This window comes from Rhincodon typus, chromosome 6, assembly GCF_021869965.1.
Source record: "Rhincodon typus isolate 14 chromosome 6, sRhiTyp1.1, whole genome shotgun sequence".
Lineage (NCBI taxonomy): Eukaryota > Metazoa > Chordata > Chondrichthyes > Orectolobiformes > Rhincodontidae > Rhincodon > Rhincodon typus.
The window spans coordinates 39,088,979-39,111,414 of record NC_063337.1 but is presented as its reverse complement, the minus strand read 5'-3'; the positions used below and the strand labels follow the sequence as shown (position 1 = coordinate 39,111,414).

The 22,436-nt window shown below is 39.0% G+C and overlaps 1 protein-coding gene across 4 annotated transcripts in view; it reads left to right on the top strand.

The window, feature by feature from the left end:
• Positions 1–22,436, top strand: part of zmym2 (zinc finger, MYM-type 2) — a 133,105-nt gene that overhangs the window by 91,565 nt on the left and 19,104 nt on the right. For all 4 annotated transcript variants that reach the window (XM_048597679.1, XM_048597680.1, XM_048597681.1 and 1 more), the window contains 6 exons: positions 2,925–3,060; positions 12,886–13,001; positions 13,931–14,102; positions 19,074–19,208; positions 21,509–21,603; positions 22,065–22,239. In XM_048597679.1, the coding sequence (XP_048453636.1) occupies positions 2,925–3,060; positions 12,886–13,001; positions 13,931–14,102; positions 19,074–19,208; positions 21,509–21,603; positions 22,065–22,239 (829 nt within the window). The remainder of the gene's footprint in view (positions 1–2,924; positions 3,061–12,885; positions 13,002–13,930; positions 14,103–19,073; positions 19,209–21,508; positions 21,604–22,064; positions 22,240–22,436) is intronic.

Genomic DNA, 22,436 nt, shown 5'->3' with positions numbered 1-22,436 from the left:
GAGGTCCAGAGTAGTTGCTGAGGATTCTAGGCTTTTTTTGGGGAGGCAGGAGTGACTTTACACTTTACCTTGAGGAACTCCTGCAGCTGAAATACTGACCTCCATCAACCACAACCATCTTCCAATATGCTATGTATACTTAAAAGTAGCAGACAGGTTTCTCCCATTCCCATTCATTCTTGTTTTGCGAGGACTCCTCAATGCCATACTCAGTCAAGTGCATCCTTAATATCCAGGGCAATCATTTTTACCAAACCTCTGGGATTCAGTTCTTTTGTCTATGTTTGAATCAGAACTACCTGCAGGCCTAAGCTGAATTAGCTCCATTGCAAATGGAGCTAAACATTGTGCAATCATTAGCAAGCAGCCTAAAGTCTGATTTTACTTTAAAGATCACTGAAGCAGCTGAAAGAATTGGATTGAAGATGGTGCCCTGAAGAGCTCCTGCACTGAGCCTGTAACGAGCACAGCCATCTCCTTTCTGCTAGTCTTTGAGGTGTTATGTTTTCTAATTTCCAGTGATATCAGGACTCCTTGGTGCCATTCAAAGACTACTTTGATGTCGAGGGCTGTCACTTTTACCTTACCTGTGGAATTCAGCACTTCTATTCACGTTTGAACCAAGGTTGTAATGAGGTTTGGAGAAGAGTGATCCTGTTGGAACTAAATTGCATACCAGTGAGCAGGTCGTTGATATGTCCATATTAGTTGATAGTAACGTTACTGATCCATTTCATCATTTTGCTAATGATTAAGAGTAAGTTGATAAGATGGTAATTGTTGGGGTTAATCCTGCTTTTTGTGTTGAGAATTTTTCCATATTGTCAGATAGATGGTTCTTTAAAGGCATGACTAGTGCTTGATCGCAAGTCTTCAGTATGGCTGTTAGAATGTTAGCAGAATCATCACTGGGTTCAGTGCACACAACCATTTGTTTCTTCAAGACACAGGCTGAATTAGTTGAAGACTAGCATTAATGAAAGTGGAGATCTCAAGATGAGAAGGCTGAAATTTTCCCAACTATGCCCCTTGAATTTATATGCAGGGCTTTATCATCACTGTTCATGTATATTCCACCTCCATTCTTTACTTACTTAATGTTCAGCTTTTAAATGACTCCACAGCTGAACCATAAGATGTAAGAACCAAATTAGGCCATTTGGCCCATCAGGGCAGCTCTGCCATTCAGTGACATCATGGCTGACCTGATAATCCTCAACTCCACTTTCCTAACTTATCCCCATATCCGTTTATCCCCTCACTGATTAAAAATCTGTCTATCTCAGCCTTGAATATAGTTCATGACCCAGTGTCAACAGCCCTCTGTGTTAAAGAGTTCCACAGACTGACTACTCTTGGATCGGGGACCAAACTTTTCACAGTAATCCAGATGGACTGACTAGTGCCTGGTGTAGTTTAGTAACACCTCCCTATTTCTATGCAGCATTCCCCTTCAAATAAAGGCCAGCATTCCCATTTGTCTTCCCTATTAGCCACTGGCCTTGTATGCTAACTTTTTGTAATTCATGCATGTAGACCCCCAAATCTCTCTGTTTTGCAGCTTTCTCCATGTTTCCCCCTTTTAATAACTTCCAGTTCTTCTATTCTTCCTGCCAGAAAGCATACCCTTACTTGCCCTGCGTTGTATTCTACTTGCTAAGTTTTTCCTTGCTCATTTAACCTGACTTTATCCCTCTGTAGACTCTGTCATCCTCACTACTTGCCTCCTCACCAATTTTTGTGTCATGTACATAATTGGCGATAATACATTCAATTTCATCATCTACGCCATTTATATATCATGTCAGTAATTGAGTCCCCAGCATGAACTCATGTGGCACTCCACCAGTTACAAGTTGCCATGTACATTTTGCCTCCTTTATCTCAACTGTCTTTCTTCTATTCGTCACCCAATCCTGTGTCCATGCAGGCTGTTATTCTGAAAGTAGCTTTATATGTTTACCTTATTGAGTGCTTTTTGAAAATCCAAATATATTATATCTAGTGGCTCCCCTTTATCTATCCTGATTCTGCCTTCTTAAATAACTGTAATAAATTTATTAAGCTTGATATCTCCTTCATGAAACCATGTGATTCTGCTTGATTATATCATGCATTTCTAAAATGCTGTATGATTTTGCCTCTATAATAGACTTTAATATTTTTCCACTGACCAATGTTAAGCACACTGGAGTTTGGCTGTGAAATTTCTTAGCTATGTAGCCTGCTATTTCTACTTTTTATGAATGTAGGCCTGTGTCATAGCTTCAGTAGGTACCTCATTTCCAGAATGCTTGGTGCTGCTCCTGACACGCTGTTCTGCACACCTAAATGAACTAGAGTTTGTCAGTTGACAAGATGGTCAAGTAAATGATGTTTTCAGTTTAGAGATCGTGATAGAATACAAATCTGCTGTTGCTAATTAACCATAACTTTAAATTGATAAAGTGATATAGTTTTCCTCTTTGTAAGTGTTGCTGACAATTCCCTAACAGCGACCACCCATACCACCAGCTAGACAAGGCACAAGATGTGGAGCAACCTGCAGAACTGCAGTCCATTCACAGCTTAACACCCCCTAATTTTAAAAAAGCATACAATTTTTTAAAAATTGGATTGCAACTTTTAACATTATTACTGCCTGGCATTGATGCCCGAATTGAAACCAAAAGCCAATGCATTGAAGTGATGGAGGATGGAACAGATTCACTTGAACAAAATCTCAGTAAATTGGCAGGGTAAAAGTCTCTCAGTAATTAATGTGCCTGTTGCATAATTTCTTCAGTCACAGGTGGAAGATGAAAATGAAGTTAACCTGAAGCTACTTCCTTCGGCTTTTATTACCCCTTAATTAATTTGATTTTCACTTGAAGAGAAAGGCTTAGTATATTTTTGTATTAATTATGTATTTTTTACATTTTTAGGCTTCTAACCAGACATCGACACCTTCACCAACACCTGTAAAAGAGCTGAAAAATAAAGCATTGTTGTGCAAACCCTTAACACAGACAAAAGCTACTTACTGTAAGCCTCACATGCAGTCAAAATCCTGTCAAACAGGTATGAATCTTCACCTTCATCCTGTGATTTACCAGTGGATTGTTAATTGGACCCTGGCTCTTCAAAGTGCTTGCACATCCAGTGAAGCTCTCAGACAGCAGGTGTTGCCGTCTCCTCTAGCATTAAGATCCCTACTTGTAACTTTTTTCCTATTATCATTGCACTTGATAACAAAAAGCATTTGAAGCAAACATGCCCAGCTGCTGACTGATCTTCTGCAATTTATACCATGTTTAATGGTTTTGAGGCCCTATATTTATTTGTATATTTGTAGACATGGCACATGTTTGGGAATATAAGACCAGTTGTTGCCTTCAGCTGAAATTGTGTTAGTGAACAGGCAGTAATTATACCAAGTGTGTAATCCAGTCCTTGGTTATGTTATTACTTGTACTTGAACTCAATATTTATGGTTTAGTAGCAAAACTTTCACAGTTTAGGAACCAAAAAAGTCTAAATGGATGGAGCATAAGAGTTTTTTTTCTGCAGACACAACACTTAGGAGATGCAAAACTGAGGTTTTGCAGTGCCATCACTGGTAGGTAGCTGTAATTACATTGTGGCACAATTTCTTTGGCAGAGACAGGGGGTTCCTGATTTTCGAACATTCACCTTATTAATACAACCCCATACAGGGGTGTAATTTTAAAGATATGACATACAAACCTTTCCTGTATGTAGAAATAGCTATTTTGTTGTCTTTCATTGTGTTCCGACTGGTATACAAATCAACTTCCACACAAACTCAAGAATGGAACCCATTTACAACCCAAGGACTGCCTGTTCTGTTATAAATTTGGCGATAAGTATTTATAATGGAAGCATTTATTCAAAAATGTGAAATTAGGAAGTGAACAGAAGATGAATACAAAATGCAGACTTTTAGGCCTTCCTATAGTGAAAAATGACCACTGCTGAGTCTGCACCGTTCAAGCATTTTATTTAAGCGTATGCAAAGCAAAGTTCATCTCCGCTATCCATAGAATGTCTTAAAAATAGATTTCAACGCACATTTGTAGTGCAAGCCCTGGGTATCTTAACCTTCAGCGTTGGGCCTCCTAGTTTCCATGGTAACTCAACTGGTTTGTCTGGATTTTCAGTTCATCTTGCCTGCCTACTTTCTGTTGCAATGAATAATATGCTTACATAGGCTGTTGCTGTTACAACATGGAAGAAATTCAGCATAACTACACCACTTATTTCGAGACTTTTGTGCACTTTTAAGTTTAACCCTGCTGATATTAACTCCTCCTCCCTACTTTAGTCCCTCCTTTTGAACCCCTGTTCAGGTGCCACCTAATCTAGGCAGGACATTCTTGAGCCCCTCTATCCAAAAGCTTCTGGGCTTTAGATCTTCTAATTTACAGTTCATTTACAGCCTCACTGATGTGTTAATGAACTAGGCTGGGCCATGAACCCCATCACATTAGAAAGCAAAATCTTCGTAAGTGGTCCTCTTTCTCATATTTACTAGGAAGGGTGCTCTGGTTGCAGTGGGTACCGAGGTCCATACTTTCATCAGTAGCATTACCATTTGGGATCAGTTTCTGGTAGCAGCAGATAGAGAGGCTGTCCAACCTGACTGCAATGGACATAACGGCCACTGCCACCTTCCCTACTTTCCATCTGCATTCTTGCCATCTTGGCTCAGTTATTAGCCAAGTCTTCCAATAATTTGGCCACACCTTGAGTTAGATTCAACTGCACCAAACTCATGATTACTTAACAGCTTTTTTCAATAAGTCTGTTGGTGGTGGCTAAGTTGCTTTCCTTTCCATTCTAGGCTGTTCTTCCCATGACATTGTCAATATTTAACAAACTGTTTCACCATTGGCTCAGGATGTCTGGTGAAGGCCATGCCTGCAAGTAGAAAGTCCCTCACAGTAAATGAATCTATGATCGAAGCAGAAGGTATGCTTGTCATTGTAGTCCAATCCTCCATAGAGGAACCTTGCCCTATCCATCAAATTGTACCACTGTGTAAGACAATTTTAAACTTCTTTAAAGGCCTTTTCACAAGTACTGACCAATACACTTTATGCTTGATTCAAACATACAAGATCATGACTGAAATGTTGGCGTTTTGAATTCCAGATTCCCACATACCACCTGATTATCTTTGATTCTCCTGCCTGACAAGAACCTATCCATCTCTGTCTTAAACAGATTCAATGACCAGTGGCTTAAGGGTCCCGACCCGAAACGTCAGCTTTCCTGCTCTTCTGCTGCTGCCTGGCCTGCTGTGTTCCTCCAGCTCCACACTGTGTTATCTCTGATTCAAATTTAAGTCCCCTTAAATAAATTCCATGACTATGTTCTCATGATGCATTCATCAGGAACTTAATCGTGTTCTCCACACCCCTGTTATAGGCCGTGTAACTGCCAGTTCCTATATTTAGTCCTGTAACACCTTTTCACAACCTGATGTATATGGGAACAGTACCAAAGCTTATGTCTTCAGTATATGATCTAATATTATCTATTGTTGCAAAGTTGGGTGGAGTACTTGTAGATTGGGAGGCAGGAAGTTAGAATTTGTTTCTTGTAAAATGCTAGGGGGAAAGCATTGTGTGGTCCCTTTAAAAGATGATGTGCTTTTTCTATGCTTGAGATTAAAAATGGATGTCTGTGAGCAGCAGCTTGAAAGTTTGCAAATCCACAGAGAAATTGAAACATTTGTATCGAAAGGCTGTACAGATAGTGGGCCAAGCAGCAGTTTTTACGAAGACAACAGGCTTTTGAATTTAGCCAATCAATTTGAACCAGGCACTTATATACCAAAACACAATTAAATTTAAAACTGATGATTTTGACAGCATAGGATCAATCCTATTGTAAGAAATTGATATGTCATTAGGAGTATAAAAAGAAGGGGACTGTTGGACAAATCCCCAGAGCTAACTGCCATCCTCCAGAGCTATCAGCTCTCAAGAGAGAATTGCTGATTCTCACAGCTTCCTCTATGTCTTAGAGAAAGCACCATCTAAGTAACAATGGGACCAACAGCACAAACTAGTTAATATTCCTGACAGAATATTCGATAGAGAAGACATTCCTGACAGAAGAATTGACAGAGATGGCACAGAACCTTCCAGAAGACACATAACCTGGCTGTAATTTCAAGAGACTAAATTCTATTTTTTTTAATATAGGTAGGTAAAGAAGTTAAAATATTGAGAGATAACAGGAGCTAGTCAGTCTCTAATAGTAAAAGATGAAAATACTTGCACTCCTTCTGAAATATTGACTGGGAGAATGGTAATCTGTGCAATAAATGGAGAGAGGAATAGTGTTCCCCTGTGTAAGATAAGGTTAGAAAGTCCAATCAAGACTGGGGAAGCGATAGAGAGAGTGATGGAAAAATTGGCTATTCCAGAAATACAGTTGTTGGAAATAATACAGCTGGATTACAGGTAGGAGTGACGCCAATTGTAGTGGAAAAGCCAAAAGAAAACCAGGGAACTGAGGAATTAAAAGAAAAATATCCTGGAATTTTTCTAGACTGTGTGGTCATGAGATCCCACAGCCATAAATTAAAACAAGAAGGGAAAACAAAAGTGAAAAATGAAGGAGTTGAGGTCCAGTTAGCTGACACTCATGAGATGGTAAAGGATAAACCTAAACAGGTAGAGGATCAGGCAGAGGTGTTTAGTTCTGAAAGATTAATGGAGTCACAACAAAAAGATGAGGTAATAAAGGATTTATATCATAATGCCTACTTGGAATCAGAGTGCATTCCAGAATGCTATTACCTTAAGGATAAAATCTTAAGGTGGAAATGGAGACCTTGGCAGGTTAGTGCAAATGAGAAATGGATGGAAATTAACCAGGTTGTCTTGCCAGTAGCATACAGACAGGAAGTATTGCGGGAAGCACACAAATTATCTGTAGGAGGTCACTTAGGAGTGAGGAAGACTCAGGCTAAGATACAGAAACATTTCTGTTGGCCTGGATTACATAAAGATATGATTGAATTTAGCTGTATCTGTCATACATGTCAGATGCTAGGAGAGCCACAGGCAGTGATAAAACCAACGCCTTTGATACCAATTCCCGCATTTGAAGAACCTTTTACATGGGTTGTAATTGATTCTGTAGGTTCCCTCCCTAAAACCAAAAGTGGGAACCAGTATTTCTTAACCATAATAGATGCGTCTACCAGATTTCTAGAGGCAATTCCACTACAGAATGTCAAAGCAAAAAAGGTTGTGTAGGAGTTGCTTGCTTTCTTTACCCATTATGAATTACCCTGGGAGATTCAGTCAAACCAAGGATCCAATTTTACTGCCAAATTATTTAAGGAGGTCATGGATAATTTAGGCATAAAACACTTTAAATCAATTGGGTGCCATCCTGAATTCCAAGGAGCATTGGAAAGGTGGCATCAGACCCTAAAGACCATTTTGAGGGCTTATTGCCAGGATTACCAAATGATTGGGTTAAAGGTAACCCATTTATTTTACTTGCTATTAGAGATGCTCCAAATGAATCGATTCAGTTTACTCCATTTGAGTTCATATTCGGACACTAAGAGGGCCTTTTAAAATTAATTAAGTAAAAGTTCATAGGTCCAAAGTCAGAGATCTCCCAGTTGGATTATGTATCTGACATGAGAGAAAGATTAAACAGAGTAGCTAAATTAGCTAGACAGCATTTGAAGGTGGCACAGCACCCAATGAAACAAGAAGCAAATAAGAAATCTAAAATTTGCACATTTGCCCATGGGAATAAAGTATTGGTGCTGTTACGAGATCCCTTCAAAGCAAGGTTTAATAGTCCCTATCAGATTGAGAAGTTAAGTCATGTGAACATGCTGAAATAATACTATTACAGGGAAAGGGAACTGAAGAAACAGGTATTAGTTACTGTCACTCTGAGTGAGGAATCAAATCCACATAATTTGGATTTTGATGTGCCTCAGAATAAAATGAATAATGAAGGAGTCCTTAAGGAATGGGATAGGGTAGTGAGCTACCTAGGAACAGAGAACAGAATTGAAAGACTTGTTGCAGTGCCATGAGGACCTATAAAGAAATAGAATAGGGAGGACTAACACCATAGTGCATGAGGTTGACATAGGAATACTGTTCCAATAAAACAAGACCACTACAAGCTTAATCCTCTCAAAGCAGTGCAGTTTCAGAAGGAAGTGGAAACGATACTCCGAGAAGACATCATAGAGACGAGTCAAAGCGAGTAGAGTTCGCAGGTCGTGTTGGTTCCCAAACCTGATGGTACTCAACGATTCTGTGTAGATTACCAGAAGGTAAGCGCCGTGATTAAATCTGACTCACACTCAGTTCAAAGACTGGAGGATTGTGTGAAAAAGGTAGGACAAGCCATTTACATTACAAAGTTGGACTTACTTCGCAATTACTGGCAAGTACCTTTATTAGAGAGAGCAAAAGAAGCTTCTACTTTTGTAACCCCAAATGGCCTACAATTTAAAGTAGTACCCTTTAGAATGAAAAATGCACTGTCCATTTTTCAAAGGCTTATGAACAGAGTTGTTGCAGGATTGACTAATTGTGCAGTCTACATAGATGACATAATGATCTTTAGCCATTCATGGAAGGATCACATGGAGCATTTGGCAGAGCTCTTTGAGAGACTACGGAAGGCAAAGTTGGTCATAAATTGGGCAAAAACAGAATTTGGTGGAAGTGACATGCTTAGGGCACAACATCAGATATAGACGGATGACAGCGAAGAACGTGAAGACGATGGCCATCGAGGAATTTCCAAGACCATCCTCGAAGAAGGAAGTGCTATGATTTTTAGGATTGAGTGGATTCTACAGGAAATTTGTACCAAACTTGTAGTACATCGTGGCACCGCTGACAGATCTGTTGAAGAAAAACACGAAATTTCAGCGGACAGAACAATGCCAGGAGGCATTTGAGAATTTAAAAGCAGTGTTAACCATTGCACCAGTTTTAGTCACGCCAAATTTCTTGAAATCCTTCAAAGTCGCCATCTTCACAAGCGATGGGGGTGTTGGAGCTGTGTTGTTACAGGAGAATGATTGTGAAAGTGAAAGGCTAATCGATTATTTTCAAAAAAACTCAATATCCATCAGAAAAACGTATTCAACCATTGAAAAAGAGTTATTGAGTTAGGTAATGGCCTTACATTTTAGTGTTTATGTTGCAAACAATGCATCAGAGACGATTGTGTATACTGATCACAATACTTTGACATTTCTGGAAAAATTTAAGGACAAGAATACCAGATTATTTCACTGGAGTCTTATGTTACAAGAATTTAATTTACAGATTGTACATGTTGTGGGTCGTGAAATATTATTGTGGATGTTTAATCGCGAGTTTAGAAGGAAAATGTTTATATAGGATAGAAATGGTAGTGTTCACTGTTGTATATATATCTAGGATTAGTATTAGGTGAGTAAATATAGACTAATGACTTATGAATCTAGTATTATAATGGAGTTAAGGTTTTAAAAGAGAAAAAAAATTAAGCCATCTTTTCATAATGATGGTTCATTTTTTTTCTTAAGGGTGGAGGTGTTGGGTAGACTACTTGTAGATAGGGAGACAGAAAGTTAGAATTTGGTGTTTTTAAAATGCAATGGGGAAAGCATTATGTGGTCCTTTTAAAAGATGATTTGTTTTTTCTATACTTAGAGATTTAAAATGGATGTCTGTGAGCAGCAGCTTGAAAGTACACAGAGAGCGTCCAAATTGAAACATTTATATCAAAAAGCTGTACAGTTAGCAGGCCAAGCAGCAGTTTTTACGAAGACAACAGGCTTTTGAATTTAGCCAATCAATTTGAACCAGGCACTTATATACCAAAAACCAATTGAATTTAAATCGGATAGTTTTAGCAACACAGGATCAATCCTATTGTAAAAAATTGATATGTCATCAAGGGTATAAAAAGAAAGGGGCTATTGGACAAAGCTCCAGAGCTAACTGCCATTCGCCAGAACTAACTGTCCTCAGCTCTCAAGGGGGACTGGCTCTCTCAGCCTCCTCTATGTCATGGAGAAAGAACCATCTAAGTAACAACAGCGCAACTAGTTAATATTCCTGACAGAAGAATCGACAGAGAAGGCACAGAACCTTCCAGAAGACACTTAACCTGGCCATAATTTCGAGACACTAAATTCTTTCTTTTTATATAAGTGGTTTTATTGGAATAGCATACCATTAGAATCTTGCTTTATTCGGGAAGAGTTAGTAGTTAGAAGGGATTTATTCAGTTTGGTAATAGTTTAGTTAATTTGTTCACTGTTAAGAGTTAGATAAATAAATTATTACTTGTTGATTGCAAAGTGAGTGTCAGGGATTTATTTTATTTAACCACCAGAAGTTGTTATAAGCCAGGTTACATCACTTATCATGTTCCTTTTACAGATTATAGGGTTTAGTGCTCCTCTTTGGGTGTTATGGTTTTAGTTGTCAGAGGGATTCAACCTCCACTTTAAAACAAATTAAGAGCTCATGTCTAGGATTTGGATGGATCTGAATGGATTTGGATAGATCTGAACAGATTTGGACAGGTCTGAACAGATTTAGGGTACGAAAGGCACCAGCAGCTAATATTGTAATGTCTGATCAAGCATGGGGCATATACTTCCCTTGAATTGTGAGTCAGTTGTATTACTAGTGGCTTGAGATAGTAATTTTAATTTTTCCCTTAATTCCAGATTGACCTGTGAAGTTGATTTGTAGGTTCTCTTTGGTCCTGGCCAGTTGGTTAACTTGTCTTTTGCCTTTCCTATATTATGCTTTGCACAAGTATTTAACCTTGCCACAGTCCAGGCCAGGCCACTATCAGTGACTTTCATAAGTTGCAACATAGCATTCCTTTCCTGGTGCACAGGCTTATGGTTTATTTCCAAATCGTTTTGCTTCCTTTCACCAAGTACCATTGTCTACTTTGCAGGCTTCCTTCCTTTCCCATTCTTCCTACTGTTTTTTTGGGACGGTTCCTTTAACCTTGACCATCTCTGGGCTGATGGCACTAACCTCCCTTGACACCAAAGTCAATATCAGGATTTTGGTAGCATCTTGCGCCACCTGATCTGTCCACTGATTCCTTTTCTGGATGGAAGCATCCCTTCTTGGGTAGACCATGACATTTATCAATACTAGCTGATCTGGGAGAAATGCTGCCTCCACCAGTAATCAAAATAGTTCTTCATTTTTGACTTGACCTCCACCTGATCTTATGTATCCCCTCATTGCCCATGTTGCCATGTAGTCATGAACGACCCCAGAGATGTACAAAAATGTTAGCTATTTGCCATCATTACCATGAGCACTACTAGCTCATTTAGCTGAGCACAATATTCTCTTCATGGTCCGTGTTTGGTGGACAGGTTTGGGGAATCAGGAGGCGTGATTGCTCCTGAACAAAGTACCCAAGTAGCATACCTCCTGCTCACTGAGTCATAGTGTTGAAAGCTTAAAATCCAACTCATCAACTCTGATTGAAAGTTCTTCAAGCTGCAGACACTTAATGCAGGTGTAGTTGCCATGAGTCGTACCAGTGTTCACCAGCTTCCGTATGCTACAGCTGCAATGCACCTTTCCTTTCATCCTTATTCTGTTGAATTTAACTATTTGTGTTTATAAACAACATTCACTTATCTATAGTTAAACTATAAATTTAATAGAGTACTTGTATCTCCCCGAACCATTTTAAACCACAGCCCTATTTAGAGGGAAAAACAACTTCAACTTATCAATCACTCACCTATCTGCTCACCTAATTAACCCATCTGTGCTTCAGCTCTCATATCCCATTTCTGGTCTCAGGCTCCCCCATTTTGCATTTCATAAAAGGTCAGAATAGCACCTCCTCCCTCACCACACCAAAACCCTCACTTACCACATTCCTAAGCTTACCTTTTGTCTTATACTGCCATCAGTAATATGCTACTATCTTTGCTCTCAATTGCTTCACTTTTCATTTGGTGAACCCTCTTCTCTAATTCTCCCTCAACTCCTTCCATGATCCCAAGCCCATCACCTTCTTACTACCATTTTCCCTTCCAACTAACTCCTTGTGCACTGCCCAAACTCTTCCTCCATTGAACTGTCAATATTAAAGCTGCATTCACTCCTTTCTATTTCCATTTTCTCCCAAGGGCAGGTGGCATCCTCACCATCAAACAATTTACCGTCTCCGTCTAACTTCCCTTCAGCTTCTTTCAAGACTTGTTAGTTTTCAAAATATAACATGGTTCTTCTTTAAGAGAGATGTAATTTACTGTCCACACTTCATACTGTATTTGCCTGTGTTTCTGTGTTGGTCAGTGAAATAAATAATCAAAAGTTCATAGAAACCAAAACAAAAACTATAAACATTTGCTCAGTTCCTATATGAAGCTATTTACTTTGAAAATAAAGAATCTTCCATAATTTAAGCTTCTAAATTTAACATTTTAAAGAAGTTGTTGAGCAAGGTATTGAAAGTACTGAAGAAAAATATTCCAGTCATACATCTGACTGGATAACACAAATGCATTCAGGAATGTCAGCTATATTACCAATTCTCAAGATTGTGCAACCCAAATTCAGCTTGCACAGCCTCAGGTTGAGGTAAATTTTCAACACCGAGGTTAGGTTCTGAGAGGAGGTGTGGCCTTGCTGTCAAAATAAAAAGCGGTTCAAAAATGTATATGTACAATCAACAACTCGAGATCCAAATACTAATTTTAAAGATGCTCAATATTGCCCCGCTACATGGTCTGTCTCAATTTTCTCAGATACACCTCTTATTTTCCGAAGTCTGTTTTTTAACTGTATATCTCTAACGTGGAGATGTGTCTATATTTCATATTTGTTATTACAGAGGAGGATTGGAAGCCTCAGTTGATTCCTGTGCCTATCCCTGTGCCAGTCTATATTCCAATTCCAATGCACATGTATTGCAACAGCTATCCAGTACCTGTCTCAATGCCTATTCCGGTAAGCTTATTCTTCAGACTTGTGAGTAATTTGTTGGAAGAAAAACCCTGTTAACAGTTATTAAAAAGAAAAATCGAAATCAGAAACTTTCATTTGATTTGATGAAATGAAGAAATAAAACAGTTCTTTTTCTTTTCTGCCCTTTAGTCGTTGTTTTTACCCTTTTGTATTTTAATTGCTTATTTGTCAGAGGAATAATAGTTAAGTCGAGAAAATTGCATAAAGCTGCAATATGAAGGGACTTAGAGAGGCGGTGTGTTTGTATACGAAACACAGAAAGCTAGCACATACATGCAGCAGGTAATCAGGATCGCTAATGAATGTTGGCCCTTATTTCAAGAGCGTTGGAGTATAAGTAGGAAAGTCTTACTGCAGCTGTGCAAGGTGTTAATGGAACCACATCTGGAGTACTGTGAGCAGTTTTGGTCCCCTTATTTAAAGAAAGATATCAGTTTCCTTTGTTGGAGGCATTTCAGAGAAGGTTCACTAGCATGATGCCCAGTATGGAGGGACTGTCCTATGAGCAAAGGCTAAACAGTTTGGGACACTGCTCACTGGAGAGTAGAATGAATGAGACTTGATCTCATTGACAGGGTAAATGCTGAGACGACATAGTTTCAAAATTAAGAGGCATCAATTTAAGATTGAGATGAGGAGAAATTTTTGAGGGTCGAGAGTCTTGTAACTCCTTGTCACCGAGCTGTGGGGTCAGACTGCTTTTGTATCTTTAAGGCTAAGACAGATTCTTGATCAATAGGGGAATCAAGGGTTACAGGAAAACGCAGGAAGGTGAACATGAGGAATGTCAGATCATGATCCTATTGAATGGTGGGGCAGGTTCAAGAGGCCGAATGGCCTACTCCTGATCCTATGTCTTGCAGTCTCATGGTATAAGATGTGCAACAATTAATGATCAATGTCTGGAGCAGGTACCTGTTCCAGTGTTTCTGCCTACTACCCTAGGAAATGCTGAGAAGATAGTTGAAACAATTGAGGATCTCAAGAGGAAGGTTCCTTCAAATCCAATTGAAGCTGACATACTTGCTATGGCAGAAATGATAGCTGAAGCAGAGAAGAATCCTGTATCAATGGAATTCTGTGGTAAGATTTAATGCTTGCATGAAAGACGGAAGGAAATGGGAAAGAATGCAATGTTTGTTTCCTGTTGACAAAAGCACCTCTGGATGGTAGAAATAAAAATACAGCTGTAGTTTAAATTGAATGCATTACTACAGCTTTCCATTCCACCAGTAGAATACCCAAGGAATCCCAATGAAATTGAGATGAATGCATATATGGTGGAGGAATCAATGACCAGGGTGAAGATTTAGGGTAAGAGGCAGAAGGTATTAGAAAATGTGAAGAAAGCCCCTTTCACCCAGAAGGTGATGGGAATCTGGAACTTACTGCTTGTAAGGTTGGTAGAGGCAGAAACCCTCATAACATTTAAGAAGTATTTAGATATTCACTTGCAATGACAAAGCGTACACAGCTATGGGCCAAGTGCTGGAAAATGGAATTAGAATAGTTAGTTATCTGTTTTTGACTGGTGTGGACATGATGGGCTGAGGACCTTTTTCTGTGTTATAGATCTATTACAAACTGATAATACTAATTATCAAGTCAAAAAATTTTTAAAAATTTATTTTGTGATTTTGAGGCATGACTGTACTGCTACATTTCTCATCCCTTTCTCTTCCAGAAATATTGTTCTTTTTGAAAATACCAAATCATTTTGTTTTTTAAAATCTCCTTTAATGTTCTACATGTCTTAATATTCAAAAGGTTATAACATTGATCTGAAGAAAATTGATAAGATTTAAAAATGAAGAATTGGAAAGTTTGAAAAATAGTTTTGAAGCTGGAAAGAGAATCCTGGTGCTTTACAAATAACAATGAAATATGGAGTATATTAAGGTTTTATTTTGTTCAATTAAAAATCATAATTTTTTTTCTATTCATTTGTGGGATGTGGGCGTCGCTGGCTGTCCAGCATTTCTTGTCCAGCCCTAGTTGGCCTTGAGAAGGTGGTGGCGAGCTTCCTTATTGAACCGCTGCAGGCCTCCTGCTGTGAGTGATCTACAATGCTATTAGGGAGGGAATTTCAGGTTTTTGACCCAGCGACAATGAAGGAACAGCGATATATTTCCAAGTCAGGATGGTGAGTGACTTAGAGTTTCTTGGAGGTGTTGGTGTTCCCATATGTCTGATGCCCTTGTCCTCCTAGGTGGAAGTGGTCGTGGGTTTGGAAGGTGCTGTCTGAAGATCTGTGGTGAATTTCTGCAGTGCATCTTGTAGATAGTACACACTGCTGCTACTGAGCGTTGGTGGTGGTGGGAGTGAATGCTTGTAAATGTACTGCCAATCAAGTGGGCTGCTTTGTCCTGGATGGTGTTAAGCTTCTTGAGTGTTTTTGGGGCTGCACTCATCCAGACAAGCGGGGAGTATTCCATCACACTCCTGACTTGTTTCTTGTAGATGGTGGACAGACTTTGAGGAGTCAGGAGGTGAGTTACCCGTCACAGTATTCCTAGCTTCTGGCCTGTTCTTGTAGCCACTGTGTTAATGTGGTATGTCCAGTTGAGTTTTTGGTCAATGGTAACCCCCAGGATGTTGATAGTGGGGGATTCAGTGATGGTAACACTATTGAATGTCAAGAGACGGTGGTTAGATTGTCTGTTATTGGTGATGTTCATAGCCTGGCATTTGTGTGGCACTAATGTCACTTGCCACTTGTCAGTCCAAGCCTGGATATTGTCCAGATCTTGTTGCATTTGAACATGGACTGCTTCAGTCACTGAACATTGTGTAATCATCGGCGAACATCCCCACTTTGACCTTATGATGGAGGGAAGGTCATTGATGAAGCAGCTGAAGATGGTTGGGCCTAGGACACTACCCTGAGAAACTCCTGCAGAGGTGTCCTGGAACTGAGATGATTGACCTCCAACAACCACGACCATCTTCCTATGTGTCAGGTATGACTCCAACCACTGGAAAGTTTGCCTCCTCATATCCATTGATTCCAGTTTTGTTAAGGTTCCTTGATGCCACACTTGGCCGAATGCAGCCTTGATATCAAGGGCTGTCACTCTGACTTCACTTCTGGAATTCAGCTCTTTTGTTCATGTTTGAACCAAGGCTGTAATGAGGTCAGGTGCTGAGTGGCCCTGGCAGAACCCAAACTGGGCGTCACTGAGCAGATTACTTCTGAGCTGGTACTGCTTGATAGCACTGTTGATGACACCTTCCATCACTTTACTGATGATTGAGAGTAGACTGATGGGGCAGTCGGTAATTGGCTCGGTTGGATTTGTCCTGCTTTTTGTGTACAGGACATACTTAGGCAATTTTCCACATTGTCAGATAGATACCAGCATTGTAACTGTACTGGAACAGCTTGGCTAAGGGAGCAGCAAGCTCCAGAGCGTAGGTCTTCTGTACTATTGCTGGAATGTTGTCAGGGCCCGTTGCCTTTGCAGTATCCAGTGTCTCCAACCATTTCTTGATATCACATGGAGTGAATCGAATTGGCTGGAGACTGGTGGTATCTGTAATGTGGGGACCACTGGAGGAGGCCGAGATGGATCATCCACTCGGCACTTCTGGCTGAAGATTGCTGCGAATATTCAGCCTTATCTTCTGCACTGATGTGCTGGGCTCTTCCATCATTGAGGATGGGGATATTTGTGGAGCCTCCTCCTCCAGTGAGTTGTTTAATTGTCCATCACCATTCACGACTGGATATGGCAGGACTGCAGAGCTTAGATCTGATCCATTGGTTTTGGGATCGCTTAACTCTGTCTATCTTTTGCTGCTTTCACTGTTTGGCGTGCAAGTAATCCTGTTTGGTGGCTTCACCAGGTATGCCTGGTGCTGCTCCTGGCATGCCCTCCTGCACTCTCCATAGTTTAACAATGAAAATGGAAGAAATGTGTAAACATAACTATTAAAAAACTGCAAAGAGCAAAGAATGAATTAAAATTATTTATAAAAAGTGATAGCTGTAAAATGAATTAGAAATAGAGTGTTGCAGAGGACAGTAAAAGGCACCTCAAAATGCAGAGAAATGTAAAGTGGTACTGCTTGAAAAAGAGCATGCAGAAGGCCAGTATAAAGGTACAGTTTTAAAGGGAGTACAAGAAAGGTGGGAACTAAAAGTTCATATGAATAAATCATTGAAGCTGGTACCAGCAGTTGGACGGGTTGTCTTTTAAAAACAAAATTGGTTTTATAAAAAGAGCAGTACAAAAGCAAGAAAGGTATGACAAACCTATACAAGTCACTGATTTGAGCTCAGCTGACATATTCTAACCAGCCCTATAAATTCCTAAGTTTCCATGTTATGTAAATTCATTTAAGTAAATCTAATTACTTGCAGTGCTTCTCACCCAATCTCATGAGTATCTGCTGGCGTTCCATTCTTCCCAATTCTGCCTCAATTGATAGCATCAAAACAAGTAATATGGTCATTCATTAACTTGACATTTGCATCACATTTATATGTATCTAAGAGAAGGGAGAAAGAAAACCATGAAAGATGCAAACCTGAAACAGAAACAGTACACAGGATGCAGACTAAAGACCTTTTTTGACTTGCCGCAATGGTGAAGCAAAGCGTACTCTGGTCGCACAGATCTGGTGTCCTGGCTATTGTGCCTTGCAAGCAAACCACTATCAGAGTCCTCTGACCTTACTGGTGTTCAAAATGCAGAGCTTTGCTAGTGATTATAAGAGTGCATGGAGAGTTCATGTCAGCCTGTAGTGTGCACTGTGGTTTAATATGTTTTGTTCTTAAGATAAACTGCATTGGTACTATTTCTCAAGGAGAACAGCATTGGTTTTGGTGCCATCAATGTATCCAGCATCAAACCAATTGGGTTTGAGGAAAACTAGGTCCTTTCACCAAATAAACTGTCAATAATGCTCTTAAACAAGCCACACCTAACAAAATATATTTAAGATGTACTAACCTGAGCATGAACCTGGGGATTCCTGCAAAGAAAGGATATTACTAAATTAGTGAGGGTTCAGAAAAAAATTACTAGGTTGTTGCCGGGACTGGAGGCTTTGAGTTATAAAAAGAGGCTGGATAGGCTGGGACTTTTTTCACTGGAGTGCAGGAGATTGAGGGGTGACCTTATAGAGATTTATAAAATCACGAGGGGCTTAGATAAGATGAATAGCAAAGGTCTTTTCCCTAGGGTGGGAGATTTCAAAACTAGGGCACATATTTTTAATGTGAGAGGAGAAAGATTTAAAAGGGACCTGAGGGGCAACTTCTTGACACAGGGAGTGGTTCGTATGTGGAATAAACTGCCAGAGAAAATGGTAGACACAGGTACAGTTACAACATTTAAAAGACATTTAGATAGGTACATGAATAGGAAGCGTTTACAGGGATATGTGCCAAATGCAGGCAAGTGTGACTAGTTTAGTTTGAGAAACTTGGTTGGAACGGACAAGTTGGACCGAAGGATCTGTTTCCGTGCTGTGTGACCATGCAGACCACCACCACTGGTCTTGATCTTGGCCATGATCCATCCTTCAAAATGGCCCTCTTCGTCACTCCTGGTCATCCCTCTTCTCAGTCTTCATTTGAAGTGTTGTCTGAGGGCCATTACTAGTCCACATTTTCAAGTTAGCAAACTGCCTGATGGACTATTGTCTGCATGCCAGTTCATGGATACGCTTGAATTAAGGGTTACCTTCCGGTATCTTATTTAGGAGTTAATTAATGGAAACCTGGGAACAAATCCAACATGGAAAATAAGAAAATGAGCTTTATCATTACAATGTATCCTATATTGACATGATTCTTCTTCTTGTACATTCTTTCCCTTGTTTTGATGATTTGAACTGCCTTCTTCATAGGTAATGTTGACCTGAATTTGGATTCCCACATCCATTTATCTACCAATTTATCTGTAAATGTATTGGTCAGGGAATTTTCAGGGAATCTTGTGTGTCTACCATATCACCTGAAAAATGCTTCAAAAGTACATAAGTGTATAATTCCATCTTCATGAACTGCAACATTATTGATGAGCTAATGCAAAAATATGTTTCTAGGTATTGACAACGATGAGAATGGTGAAAGTTTCTTGGATGTTTTTGGGACCATTAAAGATGATTTGGATGAGCAATCCAATATGCCTGGTAATAAGTATGAACTTGCTCTGGACTTGGAGATTGATTTTCCCAGAAGTAAGTTCCTTAAATAACGTTCCACTAATTGCAATATTAATATTTCCAAATAAGTCTTCGTTTAGATATTTAATAATAATTTGTCCTCTAATATAATTTGCATTGCAATCAAAAGTTTAAATGGTAACATTCTAAGTCATATGTAGGGGAGAAGGGGTACAGCGTTCGTAGATACACTGGTCTTTCAAGGCAGTTGGTCATGTATAGAGGGACCATAAAAGAACAATTCAGGATCTTTATTGAACATTGTGAATATTGACTTAGATTGCAAAAGTAGAGAGGTACTGTTGAAACTGTACAAGACTTGCACATTAAGCTGCAACATTAGTAATCTGTACGATTTTGGCCATTCAGTTCATTTGAAGCACATACTATAGGTGTCATGGCATAGAGTCACTGAAGTCTGGCTTTATAGTCAAGATGAGTGACTTGAGAAGACGAAGAATCTATGAGCATGTTAATTAAAAATTCTTCATGCGGAACCCAATGTGGAATCTTTCAAAAGATTCAAATGATGATTTGAAATGAGTGAGCAGAGAGTAACGTTTCCATGAGAAATAGTGTATGTACTTCACCAAATAGCCTGTTTCTCTGTATTCTTTGTTGTGACAAGTAACAAATGATTGGGAAATCTGTTCGAGTAGCCAATTAACTTGCCGTTGTGAAGTCGCACTTGCTGTCTGACTGAAGCTGACGATGTGTGGAGTTGTGAGAAATTACATATAGAAACCTGAATCCTCATTCCATTTTCCCTTAATGGTCAAAAGTAGTTCATTACCTGCATGGTAATTTAATAGATTCCTAGGTAATAAAATATGACAATAGAAAATACAATCACGAAGATTTGATTTTGGCCCAGTCTTTAAAGAGGAAGCTGGGATTAATTCTTACAAGATGTAACTTATTACACTGCTGATACAATAGTCTAAACACTATTAATGAATTAAGCTAAGTCATTAAATCATGTCTTGAGTTAAACAGGTGAACCAAGCTTGATAAATTAAATGTTATATGTTGGATTGACACATGTAGAGTTCCTCTTAAAGCTGGTTGTAAGGGTATCTGCTTGCTGCATAGCGCATGTTTTTAACCAAATATTGCCTTGTTTCCAGTTCCGCTATGCGAAAATGATTTCTGCCCTGAGTGGTCTGACATGTTACACATGATACTTCTTGATATTTGCATTACTAGTATTTATTATTGCATCTTGTTAAACAAAAAATAGCACATTGATGCATACTGTCTGTTTCCTACTGTCCAGAAGACTAAGTCTCTTCAGCATTCTGTGTTTGTTCAGATTTCCAATATCCGCACTATTTTGCCTCGATTTTGTCCATGCTGATACGTTGCCGACTATACCATAATATTTTATTTTCTGCAACCCTTTGATATGAAACCTTATTAATTGCCTCTGGAAGCTATGCACTGTGCATCCACTTGTTTCCTTTCTCCACAGTATATATCACTTCCCCAAATAAGTCCAGTAAATTAGTTAAACAAATTCCCCTTTCACAAAACTATGTTAACTGTGCCTGATTTCCGTGAATTTTTCTAGGTACCCTACTTTAACATCTTTAATAGTGGTTTTCTATGCTATTTATTATGCTAACTGGCCCATTTCCCGCTTTCTGTCTGTCTCCCTTTATTTAAAAAGGAGTCACATTTCCTATTTTCCAATCAGATGGAACCTTCCCCAAATCTAGGGAATTTTGGAAAATTAAAGCCAACATATCAACTATCAGACAAGCCATTTCTTTTAAGACTTGAGGATGATGCAGCACTCCCACAAGTGACTGATTGCTTTTTATCATTTCTCATCTCTATCCAAGCCACTTTTACAACTTGGTTTCTGAACTTCATTGTGCTAATAGCATCATCAATTAACAGAACCACTCTTTCACCTTTTCTTGGCTTCCTGTCATTCCTAAATCACATGTATTCTTCTGTATTCAGATCCCAATCCTTGTCATCCTGCAGCTCTGCCTTTGCAGAGAGTGGTTGATCCAGAAACCATTGAATCTTTATTTGAAGCATTAATGCAACTTTAGGTATGTCATTTGCTCTCATTGTTGCATTGCATTGCTAATGCCCTTTAATAGAGAAATAAGATTTTACTTTTGAACAAGATCTTGTATGCACTGCAGTTGGAGACAACTAACTGTTCAAAACAATATTCAGTGGAGCAAAAGTTCTTAAATGATATCTACCCAAAAGTTTTTCTACAATAGGTTTGGTGATACTTGTGTTTTTTTTAAGATTATCTATTATGTACACTCAAAGAGAAATTTGTGTGTTAACAGCTGCTGAAGAGTTGGATACTGAGAGTGAATATCTGTTACCTCCAGTATTTGGAGAAGAATACGAGGAACAGACCAGACCTCAATCTAGAAGAAAGGTATGGGGCCATTTCCTTCAATCTAGCCATAGTTTTTCATGTTTTGTACTTCATAATGAAAGTTGAACTTTACAGTCTTCTGTTTGTAAGAACATGATTAAAAGCACAATTTTAATTATATATAACAAACTTAAGTATCGAATTCAAGGAAACTGTATCCTAGTTATCTTCATATATTGATACCAATACCTCCAGTTTTCTTTGTCGCCACATTGCCTTTGCCTCATTATTTTATTGTATTTATAATATTCTGCAGACATTAAGAAGACAAAACTATCTTGTTACTTTTGTATTAATAAACAAACTACAGATCCATTTGGGGTCATTTATACTTTGTAAAATACTATCTTACTGGGTAAACCAAACTCACATTTATTAGATTGGTATTTTGTGTTTGGTGCAACTTGCCTTGTAACACTAAATTAATTTTAAAATGTGACTAATAAGTTCTGCTTTCATAGGGTGCAAAGCAAAAAGCACTTTCTGATGGTCATTCACAAGATGATAGCATTGTCACTCCTGAGATTGGTTTTACCTTAAGTTACATTTATGGTATAACTGCGTGGAAGCATTGGATTGCAACAAAGAAAGCAAAGAGTGAGAATACGGTCGAGATGGATGGATTTAACTCTGCTTGTAAGTTTCTCTGGTTGACACTTTACATTTCCATGCTGTTCAGTCGCAGATTCATTGAGTGGAATTTGTGCCCCCATAGAGGGGTAAGGTAGAAGGCAGGAAGGGCTTTTAATTAGATGGGATGGTGACATACTCAATTCGACCTCCTTCTGTCACTACCAGAAATAATTTCCTTGCCATAGTGCCATGGCTGACCT